The 19,430-nt window shown below is 36.6% G+C and overlaps 2 protein-coding genes across 6 annotated transcripts in view; one reads left to right on the plus strand and one right to left on the minus strand.

Moving 5' to 3' along the window:
- LOC114326692 (protein spartin) overlaps positions 1–19,430 on the plus strand; it is a 178,418-nt gene that overhangs the window by 137,372 nt on the left and 21,616 nt on the right. For 4 of the 5 annotated variants that reach the window (XR_007697893.1, XR_007697892.1, XR_007697894.1 and 1 more), the window contains one exon: positions 2,514–2,824. The gene's annotated coding sequence lies outside the window, so the exon portion shown is untranslated. The remainder of the gene's footprint in view (positions 1–2,513; positions 2,825–19,430) is intronic. The other variant, XR_007697895.1, reaches the window with a different exon arrangement.
- LOC114326691 (modular serine protease) overlaps positions 1–19,430 on the minus strand; it is a 176,779-nt gene that overhangs the window by 10,450 nt on the left and 146,899 nt on the right. The window contains exons 9-11 of the mRNA XM_028275106.2: positions 5,598–5,719; positions 5,311–5,484; positions 1,396–1,561 (exon numbers count right to left, since the gene is read on the minus strand). Coding sequence (XP_028130907.2) covers positions 1,396–1,561; positions 5,311–5,484; positions 5,598–5,719 — 462 coding nt within the window. The remainder of the gene's footprint in view (positions 1–1,395; positions 1,562–5,310; positions 5,485–5,597; positions 5,720–19,430) is intronic.

Raw genomic sequence — 19,430 nt, forward strand, 5'->3', positions numbered from 1 at the left:
AGGTAAAAATGTAATTAATAGAAAAAGACTGTATGACTTGTATACACTTCTATATAAGTCAAAACGGCAACAGGTGTATGTTTTCAAAAACTGATAGTGTGTAAAATTTTTTTATTAAAAATCAGCTAAGTACTTTCAGCATATCAAAATGCCATCATCAGAGCTTTGTCTTACAGGTATAAGCTATGAGCTATGTATAAGGTATAATTCTAGCTTGAACAGCTGTTACTGACAGCTTGAACAGGTGTTCAAGTTAGAATGTGGTAGACATATTGACTTTAAACACATCGATGTGATAATATTTTTAAGGGCTTTTATCCAAGATCAAAGGCCTGGCCCTGAATCAATTTTAAATTTAATATGTTGTTTGTCAACAATTGCTCTTCTATGGGGTGTTTATACCTATAAGACGAAGGTCTGATGATGGCATTTTCATCTGAAAGTACTTGGCTGAATTTTTATTAAATGTTTTTACACACTATCAGTTTTTGGAAACATACACCTGTTGCCGTTTTGACTTAAAAATGTAATTGTCAGTAGTAATTGCACAAGAGCTCTAAAATTATTGAATTTTCCCGAGTGTCACTTTGACAGTTTTAATTTCACGAGCTGAAGGCGAGTGAAATTATTTCAAAGTGTCACGAGGGCAAAAATTCTATATTAATTTTAGAGATCGAGTGCAATTTGTTGCGATTATTTCATGAATAAAACTGATCAAAACCAAAATTTTATTGTAATTTATTTATGTAAGTACAAATTACTACAATTATACACACAGTTGTTATAAATATTTCGCGGTTGAAAGTCATCACTTTTATAATTTTTAAAACATTAATTGTCATTAATGTCACTGAATGTATTTTTTCGTAGCAACGAAGGGCATTTGACGTAATATACTTAACGACGGGAAATTATCAAAAATTATCGATTTAATTTAGATTTCTGTAGCTTTCTATTGGTCAGAACCTCCTATGAATGAAATAATCATTACAATCTACTGTGGCTAATCCCATATAAAGACAAAATATTTATGTAACTTGGACAGAAAACAAGAAAATAGTTTCACAACCTTATAAACCTTGATGTATTGTTAAGTGTGGCAGAGAACCTTCAAATTAATTCAAGGAAAATTGCAGCTGATACAAACATTGCAGTTACTGCTAAGAGGCAGTTGGAGGCAATTTGTTTATATTACTGGTTAGAGAATTGGATAACCTTTCAAATGAGCTAGAGAACGACCCATAATCTTATTTAAAAAAATAATCGATGATGTCATCACTTCCTGATGGATAACGTCACTAGTATGATATATATGCCAAAAAATCATAATTTAAAAATAAAACTTGACCTGTTTCAGGATGTATCTTCAACATCAAACCCTAAATCATTACTCACTTTTATTATAATGTCCAGCACAAAATTTATCATTGGTAAAGTATTGGTCACTCCATTCGGTTGGTAATTCAGCGACGCAAGTGGCATCGTCTTTGTATGGTATTTTAACTTCTTTTAATGTGTCGGACGGTTTACCACCAGCTTCTGTATAACCCCATCCAGTAACCTAAAATATATTTTTTTTTATCCATGTGAAATATTATGTATACTAAGTAGTAAATGTAAATAAAAATATTGACATACACTATTAGAACCCCGAGGCATCGTTGGAAAGCGGATGAAAATTGGGACTGAATACAGTATGTGTCCAAGCGTACAGTATGTCTACAGCATGCCAAAAGAGCATTACGACATGTCTTCGTTTCTATTGGTTCGATCGTGACGTAAGAGGGTTCTTTGGAAAGGGGAGGGGTAACGAATAGGATGAAACAAAAAAACAAAGATAGCGACATTGCTAAAACGGTACTATAATGTATCTCCGTTGCTATTGGTACGATTTTGACGTATGAGGTGTCATGCAATCAAGCACGTGTCAAAGTCTACTGATAGGTACGGGTCTGCTGTGCTACGTTCACCGTTAGACATGTAACAGCAGCATGATTGTTGATTTTGAAAAGGCAAGAGGCAATGTATGTATCGGGTGTATTCCCGTTGGTATTTACTCGATTTTGACGTATGAGATGCAACCACGTGACAAAGTCCACTGATATGCATGCGTTTGGTGTGCTACGTTCACCGTTAGACATGTAACAGCGACACAATTGTTGATCTTGAAAAGGGAAGAGGCAATGTATGTACCAACAAGCGAAGCACATGACAATGCCCATTCTGAACATCTATAAAAATTAATCAGGTGAGGGATTCGAAACCTCGCACTCTATCGGGGAGCTTAAATCTAACGCCTTTGACCACTCGACCAACCTGACCTGTAAAGAAACAAAGAGATATGTCTAGCAATGTTTTCTTATTATTTTAATAATTGTAGATTATTTTTTTCTATTTCTCTCATATCATAGTTACTTCTTTGGAAATTTTTTCCCTAGATATTATTTATTGTAAAATATTAAAATAGTTGTGTGTATAGCAATTTTTCTACCAATTTTTTTTTATTATTTTAGATGGATCTATTAGAACTAAATTTAGCTTATTAGATTGCAGAGCGCAAGCCACTAAAAAATTCAAAGACCCACCAATTGGGACACATTACCTACGCATCAAAAGTGGTGAACAGTAAATTTGGGAAAGCAGTTCTACTGGCTTTGGGTTCTGAAGTTGTGTTTCTGCCAGAGCGAGTGACAGAAATTTACAAGCTATATGTGCAGTACTTGGTCGACAAGAAATACTCTCTAAGTGTTTAAAAGAGCAGTAGATGTGGGAGCAAACCGACAACCAGCCAGTTCGTTTGAAATAATAGAAAATTAGATTAGAGGTGAGTGATTTTTTTGAATCAATTAAAAGCTTATTTGGGGGTTAAGGGGATAAGGTCAAAAATTCAAACTATATCACTTCGAAAGCTCATAAATAGCTGGTAATTCTGCCGCAAAAATCGATTCAATATCTCTATTTTTAAGTAGTCAGCCCCCCACAAAAATCATTAATTCCTGCCAAGTAACGAGCACAAAATTTTTAATCTGCGGGATATGAAATGTCATAAATAGGTCGTAATTTAGCACTACTTGTTTTCTAATTTCTGCAAGGTGGGGGAGGGGGCAGCTCAACAGGGGTCTCAGCGACAGTCCTGAGGTTAGCAAAGGAAAAGCGAATGATTTTCCCGAGCAATGTGACTGTCCACATTGCATTATGCGTCTTCTCACGGCGTATGTATATATTTGCCGTCGAGTGATTTACGGTATCGCTATTCCAATAAAATCTTCTTGTAGTTCCTTCTCCTATCGGAGATTGGTTATCATCACAGCTATCCGTACCTTATTGGCGGCTGCTCTGAAAAGATCAACTGAGCTGCAACTATACCACTCTCTTAAGTTTCTCAGCCAGGAAATTCTTCTTCTACCTATGGATCTTTTAACCTTAATTTTACCTTGTATGATGAGCTTTAATATATTATCATATTTCGCACTTTTGGCAATGTGACCTAAATATTCCAGCTTGCTTGCTTTTATGTTCTTTATCACATCGCAATCGCTTTTAACGTTCTCGCGCAAATACAACTAGATATGAACCAGGATCTCCATGTCTATATATTAATCTCTATATCTCTTTATAGATTATCAAAAGGCTTCTGATAGAGTACGACATCTGAAACTCGTAGAACTTTTAAAATAAAAGAATGTGGACAGTCAAGATATACGGGTTATTGTCAATCTGTACTTGAGTCAAAAAGCACAGGTTAAAATCGAAAATGTCGAAACGGAAACCATAGAAATCAAAAGAGGTATTAGACAGGGTTGCATGTTGTCTCCATTGTTATTCAATCTGTACAGCGAAGCTATTTTTAAGGAAGTAATATCAGAGGAAGAACAGGGTATGTCAATAAACGGAAAAATCTTAAACAACATAAGAATCGCAGACGACACCGCTATTTTTGCAGACAGTCTAGAAGAACTGCAACGATTAGTAAATAGATTACATCAAGTCAGTATAAAATATGGACTATAAATAATTAATGTTAAGAAAACCAAGTTCATGATTATTTCTAAGCAACACACAGTAGGAAGGCTAAATATCGAGGGAAAACAAGTAGAAAGAGTGAATAACTACAAATATCTGGGAACCTGGGTAAATGAAAAACATGACCAAGGTAGAGAAATCAGGACACGCATTGAAATTGCAAGAAAAGCATTTATGAAAATGAAAAAAAAAATGTGTGTTAATCGAGACCTTCCTCTGGAGCTGATGATAAGAGACTTAAGATGCTACGTGTTCTCGACTTTCTTGTATGGAATGGAAAGCTGGACACTAAAAGTAGACAATATAAAGAAGTTGGAAATATTTAAGATGTGGTGCTATAGAAGGATTTTGAAAATACAATGGATCCAACGAATGGATCCAGGAATATTTGGGAATATCACCTCGCAATCCTTTTGTAGTCTTCTTAACACTTCTACATTTGTAACTTGTCAATAAAATATCAAAATGCAATTTGAGTAAGGGAAAATCATAGCACTGATAATACGCAGTTTTTAAGGAATTTGCGTTTAAAATAATAATCGTCTGTGAAATGGAAAATATCTTAGAATGATCTTTCAAGTGAGTTATTTCTTGCTATTTTAAATTATTTTACTAAACGGCTACCGTCCTTCGCTTTTTTTTATTTAGCTAATGCCTCAACAACTAATGGCCATTGGCATAGTAGGTACGGTGAATTTTTGCAGTTACGTACCTATTGTCATGTGTAGTGTGTGTGTTGAGTAAGTGTCTTGTTACTTTGCAAAGTCGACGTCATTGTCTTTGCAATTGCATTGTATCCGAACATCTACGGTCCCTCCGGTGAGTACCGATCCCACAAGGACATAAACTATTTTCATTTATTAATTTATAATAAATGAAAAATTTCTGACCCTGGTGAGATTCGAACTCACGACCATTCGGACCTTTCGATCCAAAGGTAGGCGCTCTTACCACTGAGCCACAGAGGGGGTCCTTTGCTTTAAACTAGTTTAAACTATTAATATATCGATGCTTCAGAAGTCAAACGGTGTACCTAAGTCAAGTTCTCCCTAAAAATGACTTATGAGATGTGACACCAAGAAATACATCAAAGACAAATGTCTTGTCCTTGTTTGCATGCATGATTATAATACTTATATTATGATCAATAAAGACGGTGTATTTATCTTTGATGGCTCCTGATTTTTCTGCAACTATTTTGACATCTTATTATCTCATTTCACAAACATTTATTGACTTACAATTGGCTTCTGAGGCATCCAATACTAACGAATACAAATGACTTACCACTCCTACATCTCTAGAAGTTAAGCGATTATTGTTATCGTTTAAATTATGGTAGCAAACTGGCTGTACTACTTTTGATAACATTAATTTAACCTTTGTCACCAAAAATGCTATATCGGAAGCATATCTTTGTGCTTCTCCTTTGTATCTGGAATGTACGATAATCTCCTGAATCTGAAAGCAAAAGCAAAAGACGGATTACAAATTACTTGTATGAGGAAGTAGACGTATGAGGAATAAAATTGTATATAAATTAAAAAATAAATAATTTTAGTATTTTAACTTACTTCAGAATACTGAGCTAAAGTATCTCTTGGGTCATTGTAATCCTTATAGTATTTTCCAACACCAATTCGTACATTATCTTTGCTAATTTTTGTTCCGGTTGCATCTGTTACACAATGCGCAGCTAAAATAAGTAAAAATAAGTAAACACAAGTTATACAGATACAGTTCTTCGAAGAAGACCTCACAATTATAGAGGTATAAATCTACTGAGCTTCAGGAGATTCAGGATGCAACCAGAAAGCAGTTTCTTTTGACGAAATGTCTTGGATATAAAATATTATTTATTATTTTATTTTAATTATTTTAATTGTTTTATTATCCTGATTGAAACCGGAAGTAAATTCTAGTGAACTATTTCCGGGTAACTATGAAGTTTATCCAAGTGATCGTAAATTTGATCAAGTGGGGTTAACTTGTGGTGGTGGTGGTGTACTTTTTGCTGTAGATACTAGTATTAAGTCTGAATTAGTTGACACGTCACTGTTTGCTGAAAATTTTCCTGAAATCGACTTCTTGGTGTGCAAATTGTATGTATCTTTCAAATCTTTTTATTTAGTTATTTACATTCCACCGTCTATACCGCTTGATGAGTTTGACAGTTTTTTAGAAGTTCTTGAGGATTGGAAAATTTTGAATTCGGATAGTGTTATGATAATTGGTGATTTTAACTGCCCAAATTATGTGCAAAATAATCTTAATGATCGTAAAACAAATTCCATTCATAACTTATTAGCGTTTTGTAATATGAAACAATACAACAATATTCCAAATAATTACAATAAATTACTGGATTTAATAGTTTTAAATATTGATTGTTCTGTATCTCGTGATGCTCTTCCACTGGTACACGAAGATGTGTACCACCCCTCTTTATCAATTGAACTTAAAGCTATTTCTACTAAACAAAACAATTTTGATGCAAGCATGAGTGCTAAAACTTATAACTTTAAAAAAGCCGACTATATGTCAATGTATATTGAATTTTTTTACACCGACTGGGCTTTTCTGGAAAATTTCAGCAACGTCAACCAAGCATTGCAAAATTTCTATGATAGGTTTTATGAAATCATTGATAACCATGTGCCAGTTTATAAAAATTTTAAGCATAAATATCCTAGTTGGTATTCGAGTGAGATCATAAAACTTATTAAGGAAAAAGCTAAATTACATAAAAAATTTAAAAAATCCAAAAATAATGATTATTATGAACAGTTCAGTAGAGTTAGGCTACTAGTAAAACAAAAAATTAAAGAAGCATATTCACTTTATTTACAAACTGTGCAAATGAAACTAAAAGATGAACCAAAATTTTTTTGGAATTTTGTAAATAATAAAAAGTCTTCTAGAATTCCTGGACAAATGGTTTATAATGATGAAATATTTAATACTCCCCAGGCAATAGTAAATGCACTCAAAACATTTTTTGAAAGTGTCTATTCTCTACCTGAGATATATGAGGGAAATTTAGGTTTTAATTTTGATCCCAATATTTTTTTAGACATCAGTTGTGAACCTATTAGTAAACTTAAAATTTTAGCAGCTGGAAAAAAATTGAAGAATAAATTTACTTCAGGATCTGACAAAATACCTTCATTTCTATTGAAAGATTGTCTGCATGTACTAACTAGGCCACTTTGTACACTTTTCAACTTGATTCTAAAATCATCAGTTTTTCCAGATGTCTGGAAAACAGCTAAAGTTTGTCCTATATACAAGTCCGAAAATCGTACTAACATCGCTAATTATAGACCAATATCCATTTTAAATAATTTTGCTAAAATCTTTGAGTCTGTTGTGTACTCCCGCATATATCTGTCAGCTAAAAATATAATATCTGTTCATCAACACGGATTTATGAACGCACGATCAACTGTCACCAACTTAACCGTGTTCAGTCAGTAAGTATCTATGTGAACATTTAGACGATAGAGGACAGGTTGACGTGGTATACACGGATTTCTCGAAGGCTTTCGATAAAATTAACCATTAAATACTAGTTCAGAAACTCAAAAGTCTGGGTATCAATAATACATATAATTTATTACAATCCTACTTAACACAACGTAAACAATCTGTTTGTTATAATGGTTTTTGTTCGGATACTTATCTTGCGACAAGTGGAGTTCCCCAAGGGTCTAATCTAGGACCATTGCTATTTATAATCTGTATAAATGATCTATGTAACGTACTTGAGTATAACAAATTAATGTTTGCAGACGATCTGAAGTTATATATGTCCATTTCCTGTTTGAATGACTGTATTAGGTTGCAGGGGCAGGTTAACTTGTTGCAAGAGTGGTGTCTGAATAATCACCTTTATTTAAATATTTCTAAATGTAAAATTTTAACGTAGTCGCAAAAATAATCCAGTCATATATCGTTATACTATTGATGATACAACACTAGAGAGAAGCGACACTATTAAAGATTTGGGAATTTATTTTGATTCCCAGCTTACTTTTAACGAACACATCAATGTAATTGTCAATGCTGCATATTGTACGTATGGATTTGTTATTCGTAATTGCAAAAATTTTCATAACCTATTTGTACTAACTTCGTTGTACATATTATAGTTTGATAAGACCGAAATTAGAATATGGATTAATTATTTGGAACCCAATATACATTCAATATGCATCCATTATTGAGAAAGTCCAAAGGAAATTTTTAAAACATTTAAGCTTTAAACTGACAGGAGTTTATTCTCCTAGAGGTTGTAATTACTTGGACTTACTCAATCAGTTTGACTTTGTCTCGTTAGAAAAGCGTAGAAATCAAGCTTCTGTCAAATTTTTGCATAAATTGTTAAACAATAAGGTAGATTGTGCTAAGTTACTTTCACAAGTTAATATATGGGTTCCTAGATTAGTATCTAGACAACAAAATAGTATCTTTTTCTGTAACAGAGCGCAAACTAATATTTTGTACAAATCACCATTAAATCTAATGTGCCGTAATGCTAATAAATTAGTAGGTGTTTGTGATATATTCACGTGCAGCGAATATGAACTTAAAAATAAATCACGGGCACATATTTTAAATGTGTGAAAATAAGTTATAAATCTATGTATTTCATTTTTTCTGTTTCCTTCTTTATTTTAGCATTCTTTTCTTTTTCTTTACATTAGTATCTTTATTCGTATGTGCTGTTATAAAAATCATTGTAAAAGGGGGGGAGAGGGGGAAGAAATCGATAAATTCGTGGTTTTTTAAGTTTTTCGTCAATATTTCAAAAAGTATGATGCGGTTTAGCATGAACAATACAAAAATGTTCTACATTAAATTTGAAACAAAAAAGTCCTATGCATAATCCTTCTAAAATGAACGGTTCCAAAGTTACGGAGGTAGTATAGTATAATTGGTCCAAAAAAGGCCTAACCCAGACATCCAAAGTTAAAGTTTTCCTCCAACACCAAATTGTTCTCTATGGTCCACATATTGTTCAGTAAAAAGTTACACCATTTTGAGCGTCCGGTTTGGGGGGAAGATGGGGGAGAAGTCGGTAAATTAGTAGTTTCTTTACGTTTTTCGTCAATATTTCTAAAACTATGTTTAAGCGTAAACAATGTTCAATACAAAAAAGTTCTACATAAAATTTAAAACAAAAATGGTCCTATCCATAAATGTTATAAAAATCAACGGTTCCAGAGTTACGGAGGGTGAAATATGGAGGTTTTCGATACTTTTTATATTTTTTGGGCAATTGATGATGATTTTGAGTGGTGAGGTTGACGTTTCTTCAAGGGCTTATTACTAACATACGAAAATTTCTTTCAATCAGTAAAAATATTATAAATTGCTCAAAAAATATAAAAAGTATCGAAAACCTCCACTTTTCACCCTCCGTAACTGTAGGCCTTTTTTGGACCAATTATGTCCAAAAAAGGCCTAACCCAGACATTAAAAGTAAAAGATTTCCTCCAACACCAAATTGTTCTATATGGTCCAGATATTGTTCAGTAAAAAGTTACACCATTTTGAACGCCCGGTTTCGGGGGGGAGAGATCGGGGAGAAATGGTTAAATTAGTAGTTTTTTTAAGTTTTTCGTCAATATTTCTAAAAACATGCTTTAGCGTAAACAATGTTCTATACAAAAATGTTCTACATCAAATTTAAAACAAAAAAGGTCCTATACATAATTGTTATAAAATCAACGATTCCAGAGTTACGGAGGGTGAAATGTGGAGGTTTTCGATACTTTTTATATTTTTTGGGCATTTTATAATATTTTTACTGATTGAAAGAAATTTTCTTTAACAGGATATGCTACTTCAGTGGCCGATGGTATGTTAGTAATAAGCCCTTCACCTTCAACGTCAACCTCACCACTCAAAATCATCATCAATTGCCCAAAAAATATAAAAAGTATCGAAAACCTCCATATTTCACCCTCCGTAACTCTGGAACCGTTGATTTTTATAACATTTATGGATAGGACCATTTTTGTTTTAAATTTTATGTAGAAATTTTTTGTATAGAACATTGTTTACGCTTAAACATAGTTTTAGAAATATTGACGAAAAACGTAAAGAAACTACTAATTTACCGACTTCTCCCCCATCTTCCCCCCAAACCGGACGCTCAAAATGGTGTAACTTTTTACTGAACAATATGTGGACCATAGAGAACAATTTGGTGTTGGAGGAAAACTTTAACTTTGGATGTCTGGGTTAGGCCTTTTTTGGACCAATTATACTATACTACCTCCGTAACTTTGGAACCGTTCATTTTAGAAGGATTATGTATAGGGCCTTTTTTATTTCAAATTTAATGTAGAACATTTTTGTATAGAAAGTTGTTCATGCTAAACCTCATAGTTTTAGAAATATTGACGAGAAACATAAGAAACTACGAATTTACCGACTTCTCCCCCCAAACCCGACGCTCAAAAAGGTGTGACTTTTTTCTGAACATTATATGGACCATATAGAACAATTTGGTGTTGGAGGATAACTTTCACTTTGGATGTCTGGGTTATGTCATTTTTTGAATCAATTCTATCATACTAACCTACTTTTTGAGTTATTTGAGAAAAACCGTCTAAAAACGTGATTTTTTATTGAAAAATGAACATATTCACTCGCAAATAACTCGAAAAGTATTCACTTAGTGTGTAATCTCCGGCTCAGCTCTAGGATCTGTCGCCCTTAGTGAAACACCAAATTAAAGATGATAGGTACTTTATTTCTCTAACCACACTTTCTACCCGGGAGTCTTTAAATGTCTACTTAATGACGCTGCTTTACTAACCGATTCGTTTGACGGTTGAATTGATAATCATTGATGAAGTTACATGTTGACTCTTCGAATTGACTCTAAGGAATGACTCTTTCTTTGCGGCAAGATGAATTGGGTCATAGCCCAAACGACTGACAAACAAAGGATTTTATTTAGTCAGCCAACTTAATATGCAATTGCCCGAATTATTGTTTATTATTTGCAATTAGTTAACGAAATTAGTAGCCCACACATGTGTAAATATAATAACGAATTGCATTCATGTGATATACGGGGTGATAAATATATACTGTTTAATATAGGATATGAATGATGAATATTTGAGATTAAACAAAAAACCATAAAATCCTTTATAAAAGGTATATACCTTTTATAAAGGATTTTATGGTTTTTTGTAATAAATGCTATACAGCCAACTACAGGAAACATTTTTTTTCCTCGTGGATTTTGAGATTAAACACTTAGTGAAAAAACTGTGTAGAACAAGAATTGCTGAGAATAAGATTAGTCAATTTATCCACTTCCAGACTTATTTTGAACGTATGTTTTTTCACCCCCGAGAAGGGATGAAACTCACCCCCAGGGAAAAAGAACACATCACATTTTTCTTTGACATGTTAGTTATGTGTATGTATGCCAAATTTTATGTTTATCCAAGCGGTTCTTTAAAATTCGGAGGTTTTGCAGTATTTTATCGTAAGTGAATGGATTATCAGTGAAACAATCTATGGCGCTATCTCTATCTCTCTCTTCTATGGCGCTACAGCCCTGGCCTCCCTCAGCATCCCCTTCCAAGTATCTCTGTCTCTGGCTGATCTTCTCCAGTTGTCCACCCTCAATATCTCTTTAGCATCGGTTCCCACTTCGTCCATCCACCTTTTCCTTGGTCTTCCTACTGGCCGACGTATCACCATAGTCCTCTAAGAGTTCTACTAGGTATTCTGTCGTTATCCATTCGTATAAGGTGACCTGCCCAGTGCAATCTTTGTATTTTTGCATAATTTGCTATAGAGGGTTCTCTGTAATATTGGTATAACTCGTGGTTGAACCTCATTCTCCATATACCATTGTCGCAAATGGATCCCTTATCCTCTTTAATATCTTTCTTTCAAAAGTATTAATAAGGTTTATTGCCTTTTCAGTCATGATCCACGTTTCTACACCATGTGTTGCTATTGGCCGTATGATGGTTTTATATATTTTAAACATTTTCCTACGCCAAGTAAAGTTTAAAATCACTTTATGTGTTTGGATCCAAAAACCTGCGACAGAGAGAAGTATGCTTTGTTAGCAAGCATTATCCGTTTCCGTATTTCTTCCTTCTCGCTGCCATTCTCAGTCATCTGTACACCCAGGTATGTGAGCTATTCTACTACTTCGATATTAACGTCGTCTATTGTTAAATTCTGCAAGTTTCGTTGGTTCCTTGTTTATATTAGGGCTTTAGTTTTATCTACGTTGACAGCCAGCCCTATTTGTTTCGCATTTTCTTCAAGCACCACATATAGTTCTGTGACATCTCTTGCGGTTCTTCCCATAAGTTTACATCATTTGTGTACAATGCAATCTGCTTATACGATAAATTTTTTATGTTTACGGACATTTTTCTTATGACATATTATATACATATATCAAACAGAGTCGGTGCCAGCCCATCTCCCTGTTTTAGCCCTTTAGTTATCTGGAAGGGATCTGTCAATTCATTTTGAACTCGTACTTGCGCTTCTGTGTGAGTCATGGTGGCTTGAATTAACTTTACCAATTTCCTTGGTATACCAAATTCTTGTATAATTACATATATTTTATCTCTATGTATGTTATCATACAGCCGTAGCGCAGCGGCATGATACTGGCCTCATAAAGACCGGGACACACATATCCGCACCGCGCCCGCACGGAGCAGAGACAGCGACATAGATGTGGTGACCGAGCATGGCTACGGTGCTGACGCGGTGGTGGCGGTGCGGTACTATGTATCCCCACAGATAAAATACCTTACTTTTTCTTGCTCGCCGTAGCACGTCCCACACTCTGCCGTGTGTCTACTCGGGTTCGCTGTGGATATGTGTGTCCCGGCCTTAAGCCACAACGCACGGGTTCGAGTCCCGGCACATACAATCCATTTTCATTTCTAAAAATGATACCGTGCCTCGGAGAGTACGTTAAGCCGTCGGTCCCCCTGGGCTACTGTACATCGACACTAGTTACTTGAAACAGGTTTAAATATGTAATTGACTCCGGAACAATCCGAAAGGATCTCCCCGGAAAAAAATGCCATACGATATCCAGTGATTTGAAATTAATGGCTTCCACTCGAAACCAACTAGATGAGATGCTAAAAACTGTAGAAATATACGATATCCAGATTTAGCCATACGGCTCACACTCCCTCTAAGGGGAAATTTGACTCATCCCAGATACCTACGGTATCAAAAGGATTGAGCTCTGGTGGGACTATTTCCGTGTTATCGAGCCCTAGGTGACTTGGTATGCAGGTGTATCTCCCAAAAATTTTCATACACATCTGGCCGTTGCGAGTAGTATTGCTTTCTGCATGGTCTTATAAAGATGTTCATTAAGACCCAGCTTTTTTATGCTTTCGAGGAGGGTCTTCGGAATGACTCCAGTAGTAGACATAATAATCGGTATCGTCTGGGTACTTTGCATTCTCCATTGTCTCCGTATTTGAATTTCCAGATCTCTGTACTTGGCGATCTTTTCAGTAAATTTAGTACGTAGATTATTGTTGTTAGGAATCGCCACATCAATGAGGGTTGTTTGTCTCGTTAATTTATTAACTAGTACGAGATCTGGTCTATTATGCGGCACTGTTTGGTCTGTGAGCACAGTGCGGTCCCAGTATAGCTTGTAGTTGCCATCCTCAAGCATACTCTCAGGGACGTATTGATAATACGGGAGATGGTCTGTTTGGAGAAGTCCCAGCTTGATAGCTATCTCTTGATACGATATTATTATCCAGATTTAGCCATACAGCTCACACTTCCTCTAAGCGGAAAATTGACTCATCCCAGATACCTACGGTATCAAAAGGATTGAGCTCTGGTGGGACTCTTTCCATGTTATCGAGCCCTAGGTGACTTGGTATGCAGGTGTATCTCCCAAAAATTTTCATACACATCTGGCCGTTGCGAGTAGTACTGCTTTCTGCATGGTCTTATAAAGATGTTCATTAAGCCCAGCTTTTTTATGCTTTCGAGGAGGGTCTTCGAAATGACTCCAGTAGTAGACATAATAATCGGTATCGTCTGGGTACTTTGCATTCTCCATTGTCTCCGTATTTGAATTTCCAGATCTCTGTACTTGGCGATCTTTTCAGTAAATTTAGTACGTAGATTATTGTTGTTAGGAATCGCCACATCAATGAGGGTTGTTTGTCTCGTTAATTTATTGACTAATACGAGATCTGGTCTATTATGCGCCACTGTTTGGTCTGTGAGCACAGTGCGGTCCCAGTATAGCTTGTAGTTGCCATCCTCAAGCATACTCTCAGGGACGTATTGATAATATGGGAGATGGTCGGTTTGGAGAAGTCCCAGCTTGATAGCTATCTCCTGATGAAGGATTTTTCCCACTGCGTCATGCCGTTCCTTGTACTCAGTTGCAGCAAATGCCTGGCAGCCCCTTGTAAGATGTTGGATGGTTTCTTGGGCTTGACATCCATATCGGCATCTGTCGTTTTGAAATGAGGGTCTTTGATGATATATTTCAAGTAATTTCTGGTTGGTATAACCTGATCCTGAATGGCCAGTAATGAACCCTCCGTTTCAGGGAACATCTTGCCTGATGTCAACCAGTAGTTCGACGCTATATTGTCGACATAATCTTTGCTGACCTCATTGGGATGTCGCCCGTGCAGAGGTTTACCCATCCAGGCGCGCACTTTTTCGTCCTTAGTAAGGTGGTTTATGCGAAGTTCTGCTTCCCTCAGTTTTATCGGTGTTGTGTCATCTACTGCGCAGATAGCGCGATGTAGAGTAGATGTTTCAGTCTGCATCTGAAAATAAGATCTTAAATTAGCAATTTGTTTGTCTAATTGCTCACCTATATCCATAAGTCCTCTTCCCCCTAAATTCCGTGGTAATGTCGTTCTTTCTACTGCACTTTTTGGGTGGTGTTTTTGTGCCTTTGTTAGGTGCGTTCTTACTTTTCGCTGAAGATTTTCTATGTCCGTTTTTGTCCACTTAACAATGCCAAATGAATAGCTAAGCGCGGAACATGCGTAGGTGTTTAGTGCCTTAAACAAATTTCTACTATTAAGGTGTGAGCGAAGCAGCTGTTTTACCCTTCTTATAAACTCAGTAGTTATCTCTGTTTTCATTTGTTTATGGTCAATTCTCCGCGCTTGCTTTACTCCAAGATATTTATACATATCGTTTTCACCCATGGCCTCGATGTTCTGGCCATTTTGCATATCGAATCCTCCGGGCTGTACTTTTCCTCTGACTATATTTAAATTACGGCACTTGTCTAGTCCGAAGTGCATGCTAATATCATTAGAAAAAGTTTCTACAGTTTTTAGCATCTCATCGAGTTGGTTTCGGGTGGAAGCCATTAATTTCAAATCATCCGTATACAATAAATGATTAAGCTTCGCCACCACATTGTTGTTATTTTTGATGCTAAAACCTGCGTCTGTGGAGTTCAATAGCTGAGATAATGGGTTCATAGCTAGACAGAACCACAGTGGACTCAACGAATCTCCTTGAAACAGGCCCCGGCTGATTGCGATATTTTCAGTTTCGATGTTATTTTCCCCAGGTATTTGAAGGTGAATTCTAGTCTTACACTCCGTAATTATATGCTCTAAAAAGGTCACTATATTATCATCGACTTTATATATTCTCAATATATCTATAAGCCATTCATGCGGCACTGAATCAAAGGCCTTCTTGTAATCAATGAAGGCAGTAAAAATATTCCTCTTTTTGGAATATGCCGGGTTAGAAATGACTGAGTCGATGATGAGTTGTTCTTTGCAACCCATGGAACCCTTAGCGCATTCTTTCTGTTGAGGCTCTATGACATTGTTCAGAGCACAGTGTTGGTAGATACGCCGGGCTACACAGGATGTGACCAATTTATACAAAGTTGGAAGACAAGTAATTGGGCGGTATTTGGCTGGATCTTGGGTGTTACTTTGATCCTTCGGAATTAAATAAGTGGTTACCTGGGTTAGGAATGATGGTATATCCTGCGGATTAGAAATAACATGATTAATTAGTGTTGATAAGCATTCATGAACACTCCAAAACTTCTTGAGCCAAAAGTTTTGAACTCCGTCTGGTCCAGGAGATTTCCAGTTGTGAAGCTCTTTGATGGTATTTGAGACTTCTTCAGTAGTGAAGGGTTCGTAAAGGGTGGTAATGTAGTGTTGGCAGTTCTGTGTCGTTTCTTCTATCCATCCAGCATTGTTGTTAAGAGCAGCTGGCGTGGAAAGTTGATTTCCCCAAAACTCATGAATTTCTTCTTGGCTTGGGTAAATCTTATCGACACGTTCTACAGTGGAATTGAGTTTTCGATAGAACGCCTTTTCAGAACTTTCAAAAAGAGCATTGTCGCTTTTGCGGTTGTTACTAACTTTGTACCTCCTTAGTCGTCCTGAATAAACGGAGAGCTTTTGTTTTAATGTGTCCAGACACTGATGGGCTGTGTTGTTTTCTGGATCATATCTTGAGTGTCTTGCGGTAGTCAGCATTATATCTTCAGCTCTTCTGATGACTTTTCTACTTGTTACACCTCGTATGTATTCTGTGACTATACCAATATCCCTACGTAATAGTTCGATCTTTCCGAGCAGTCTTTTTTCCCAGGGTGCAATTCTGTTACCAGTTCTTTCGTTATTAGTAACCCGTCGTGTTCTGATCTTAACGCCCATTACATTAGCAATTGCTGTTGCTGCACAGTAGATTAGCATATGCAAATATTCCAACGTGTGAGCTTCTACGACATAGTTGGGTAGGACTTCAGTGTTCACAATTTGTAACAGCGCACCTAGTTTCTTACAAGAGTTTATTCGTGGTAGCGGTGGTCTGCTAAGTGGGTTTGTTCCATTAAACTCTTGTACGGCACGAGCCATTTCGTTTGCTAGACTATCGATACGATATTATTATTATCCAGATTTAGCCATACGGCTCACACTCCCTCTAAGGGGAAAATTGACTCATCCCAGATACCTACGGTATCAAAAGGATTGAGCTCTGGTGGGACTCTTTCCGTGTTATCGAGCCCTAGGTGACTTGGTATGCAGGTGTATCTCCCAAAAATTTCCGTACACATCTGGCTGTTGCGAGTAGTACTGCTTTCTGCATGGTCTTATAAAGATGTTCATTCAGACCCAGCTTTTTTATGCTTTCGAGGAGGGTCTTCGGAATGACTCCAGTAGTAGACATGATAATCGGTATCGTCTGGGTACTTTGCATTCTCCATTGCCTTCGTATTTGAATTTCTAGATCTCTGTACTTGGCGATCTTTTCAGTGAATTTACTACGTAGATTATTGTTGTTAGGTATCGCCACATCAATTAGTGTTGTTTGTCTTGTTAATTTATTAACTAGTACGAGATCTGGTCTATTGTGTGCCACTGTTTAGTCTGTGAGCACAGTGCGGTCCCAGTATAGCTTGTAGTTGCCATCCTCAAGCATACTCTCAGGGACGTATTGATAATACGGGAGATGGTCCGTTTGGAGAAGTCCCAGCTTGATAGCTATCTCTTGATGAAGGATTTTTCCCACTGCGTCATGCCGTTCCTTGTATTCAGTTGCAGCAAATGCCTGGCAGCCCCCTGTAAGATGTTGGATGGTTTCTTGGGCTTGACATCCATATCGGCATCTGTCGTTTTGAACCTGAGGGTCTTTGATGATATATTTCAGGTAATTTCTCGTTGGTATAACCTGATCCTGAATGGCCAGTAATGAACCTTCCGTTTCAGGGAACATCTTTCCTGATGTCAACCAGTAGTTCGACGCTATATTGTCGACGTAATCTTGGCTGACCTCATTGGGATGCCGCCCGTGCAGAGGTTTACCCATCCAGGCGCGCACTTTTTCGTCCTTGGTAAGGTGGTTTATGCGCATTTCTGGTTCCCTCAGTTTGATCGGTGTTGTGTCATCTACTGCGCAGATAGCGCGATGAAGAGTAGATGTCTCAGCCTGCATCTGAAAATAAGTTCTTAAATTAGCAATTTGTTTATCTAATTGCTCACCTATATCCATAAGTCCTCTTCCTCCTAGATTCCGTGGTAATGTTGTTCTTTCTACTGCACTTTTAGGATGGTGTTTTTGTGCCTTTGTGAGGTGTGTTCGCACTTTTCGCTGAAGAGCATCTATATCTGTTTTTGTCCACTTAACAATACCAAATGAGTAGCTAAGCGCGGAACATGCGTAGGTGTTTAGTGCCTTAAACAAATTTCTACTGTTAAGGTGTGAGCGAAGCAGCTGTTTTACCCTTCGTATAAACTCAGTAGTTATCTCTGTTTTCATTTGTTTATGGTCAATTTTCCGCGCCTGCTTTACTCCAAGATATTTATACATATCGTTTTCACCCATGGCCTCGATGTTCTGGCCATTTTGCATATCGAATCCTCCGGGCTGTACTTTTCCTCTGACTATATTTAAAATACGGCACTTGTCTAGTCCAAAGTGCATACTAATATCATTAGAAAAAGTTTCTACAGTTTTTAGCATCTCGTCGAGTTGGTCTCGAGTGGAAGCCATTAATTTCAAATCATCCATGTACAATAAATGATTAAGCTTCGCCACCACATTGTTGTTATTTTTGATGCTAAAACCTGCATCTGTGGAGTTCAATAGCTGAGATAGTGGGTTCATAGCTAGACAGAACCACAGAGGACTCAACGAATCTCCTTGAAACAGGCCCCGGCTGATTGCGATATTTTCAGTTTCGATGTTACTTTCACCAGGTATTTGAAGGTGAATTCTAGTTTTCCACTCTGTCATTATATGTTGTAAAAAGGTCACTATATTATCATCGACTTTATATATTCTCAATATATCTATAAGCCATTCATGCGGCACTGAATCAAAGGCCTTCTTGTAATCAATAAAAGCAGTAAATAGGTTCCTCTTTTTGGAATATGCTTGATTAGAAATGACTGAGTCGATGATAAGTTGTTCTTTGCAACCCATGGAACCCTTAGCGCATCCTTTCTGTTGAGGCTCTATGATATTGTTCAGAGCACAGTGTTGGTAGATACGCCGGGCTACACAGGATGTGACCAATTTATACAAAGTTGGAAGACAAGTAATTGGGCGATATTTTGCTGGATCTTGGGTGTTATTTTGATCCTTCGGTATTAAATAAGTGGTTCCCTGAGTTAGGAATGATGGTATATCCTGCGGATTAGAAATAACATGATTAATTAGTGTTGATAAGCATTCATGAGTACTCCAAAACTTCTTGAGCCAAAAGTTTTGAACTCCGTCTGGTCCAGGTGATTTCCAGTTATGAAGCTCTTTGATGATATTTGAGACTTCTTCAGTGGTGAAGGGTTCGTAGAGAGTAGTAGTGTAGTGTTGGCAGTTCTGTGCCGTATCTTCTATCCATCCAGCAT

This window comes from Diabrotica virgifera, chromosome 5 (genome assembly GCF_917563875.1).
Source record: "Diabrotica virgifera virgifera chromosome 5, PGI_DIABVI_V3a".
NCBI lineage: Eukaryota > Metazoa > Arthropoda > Insecta > Coleoptera > Chrysomelidae > Diabrotica > Diabrotica virgifera.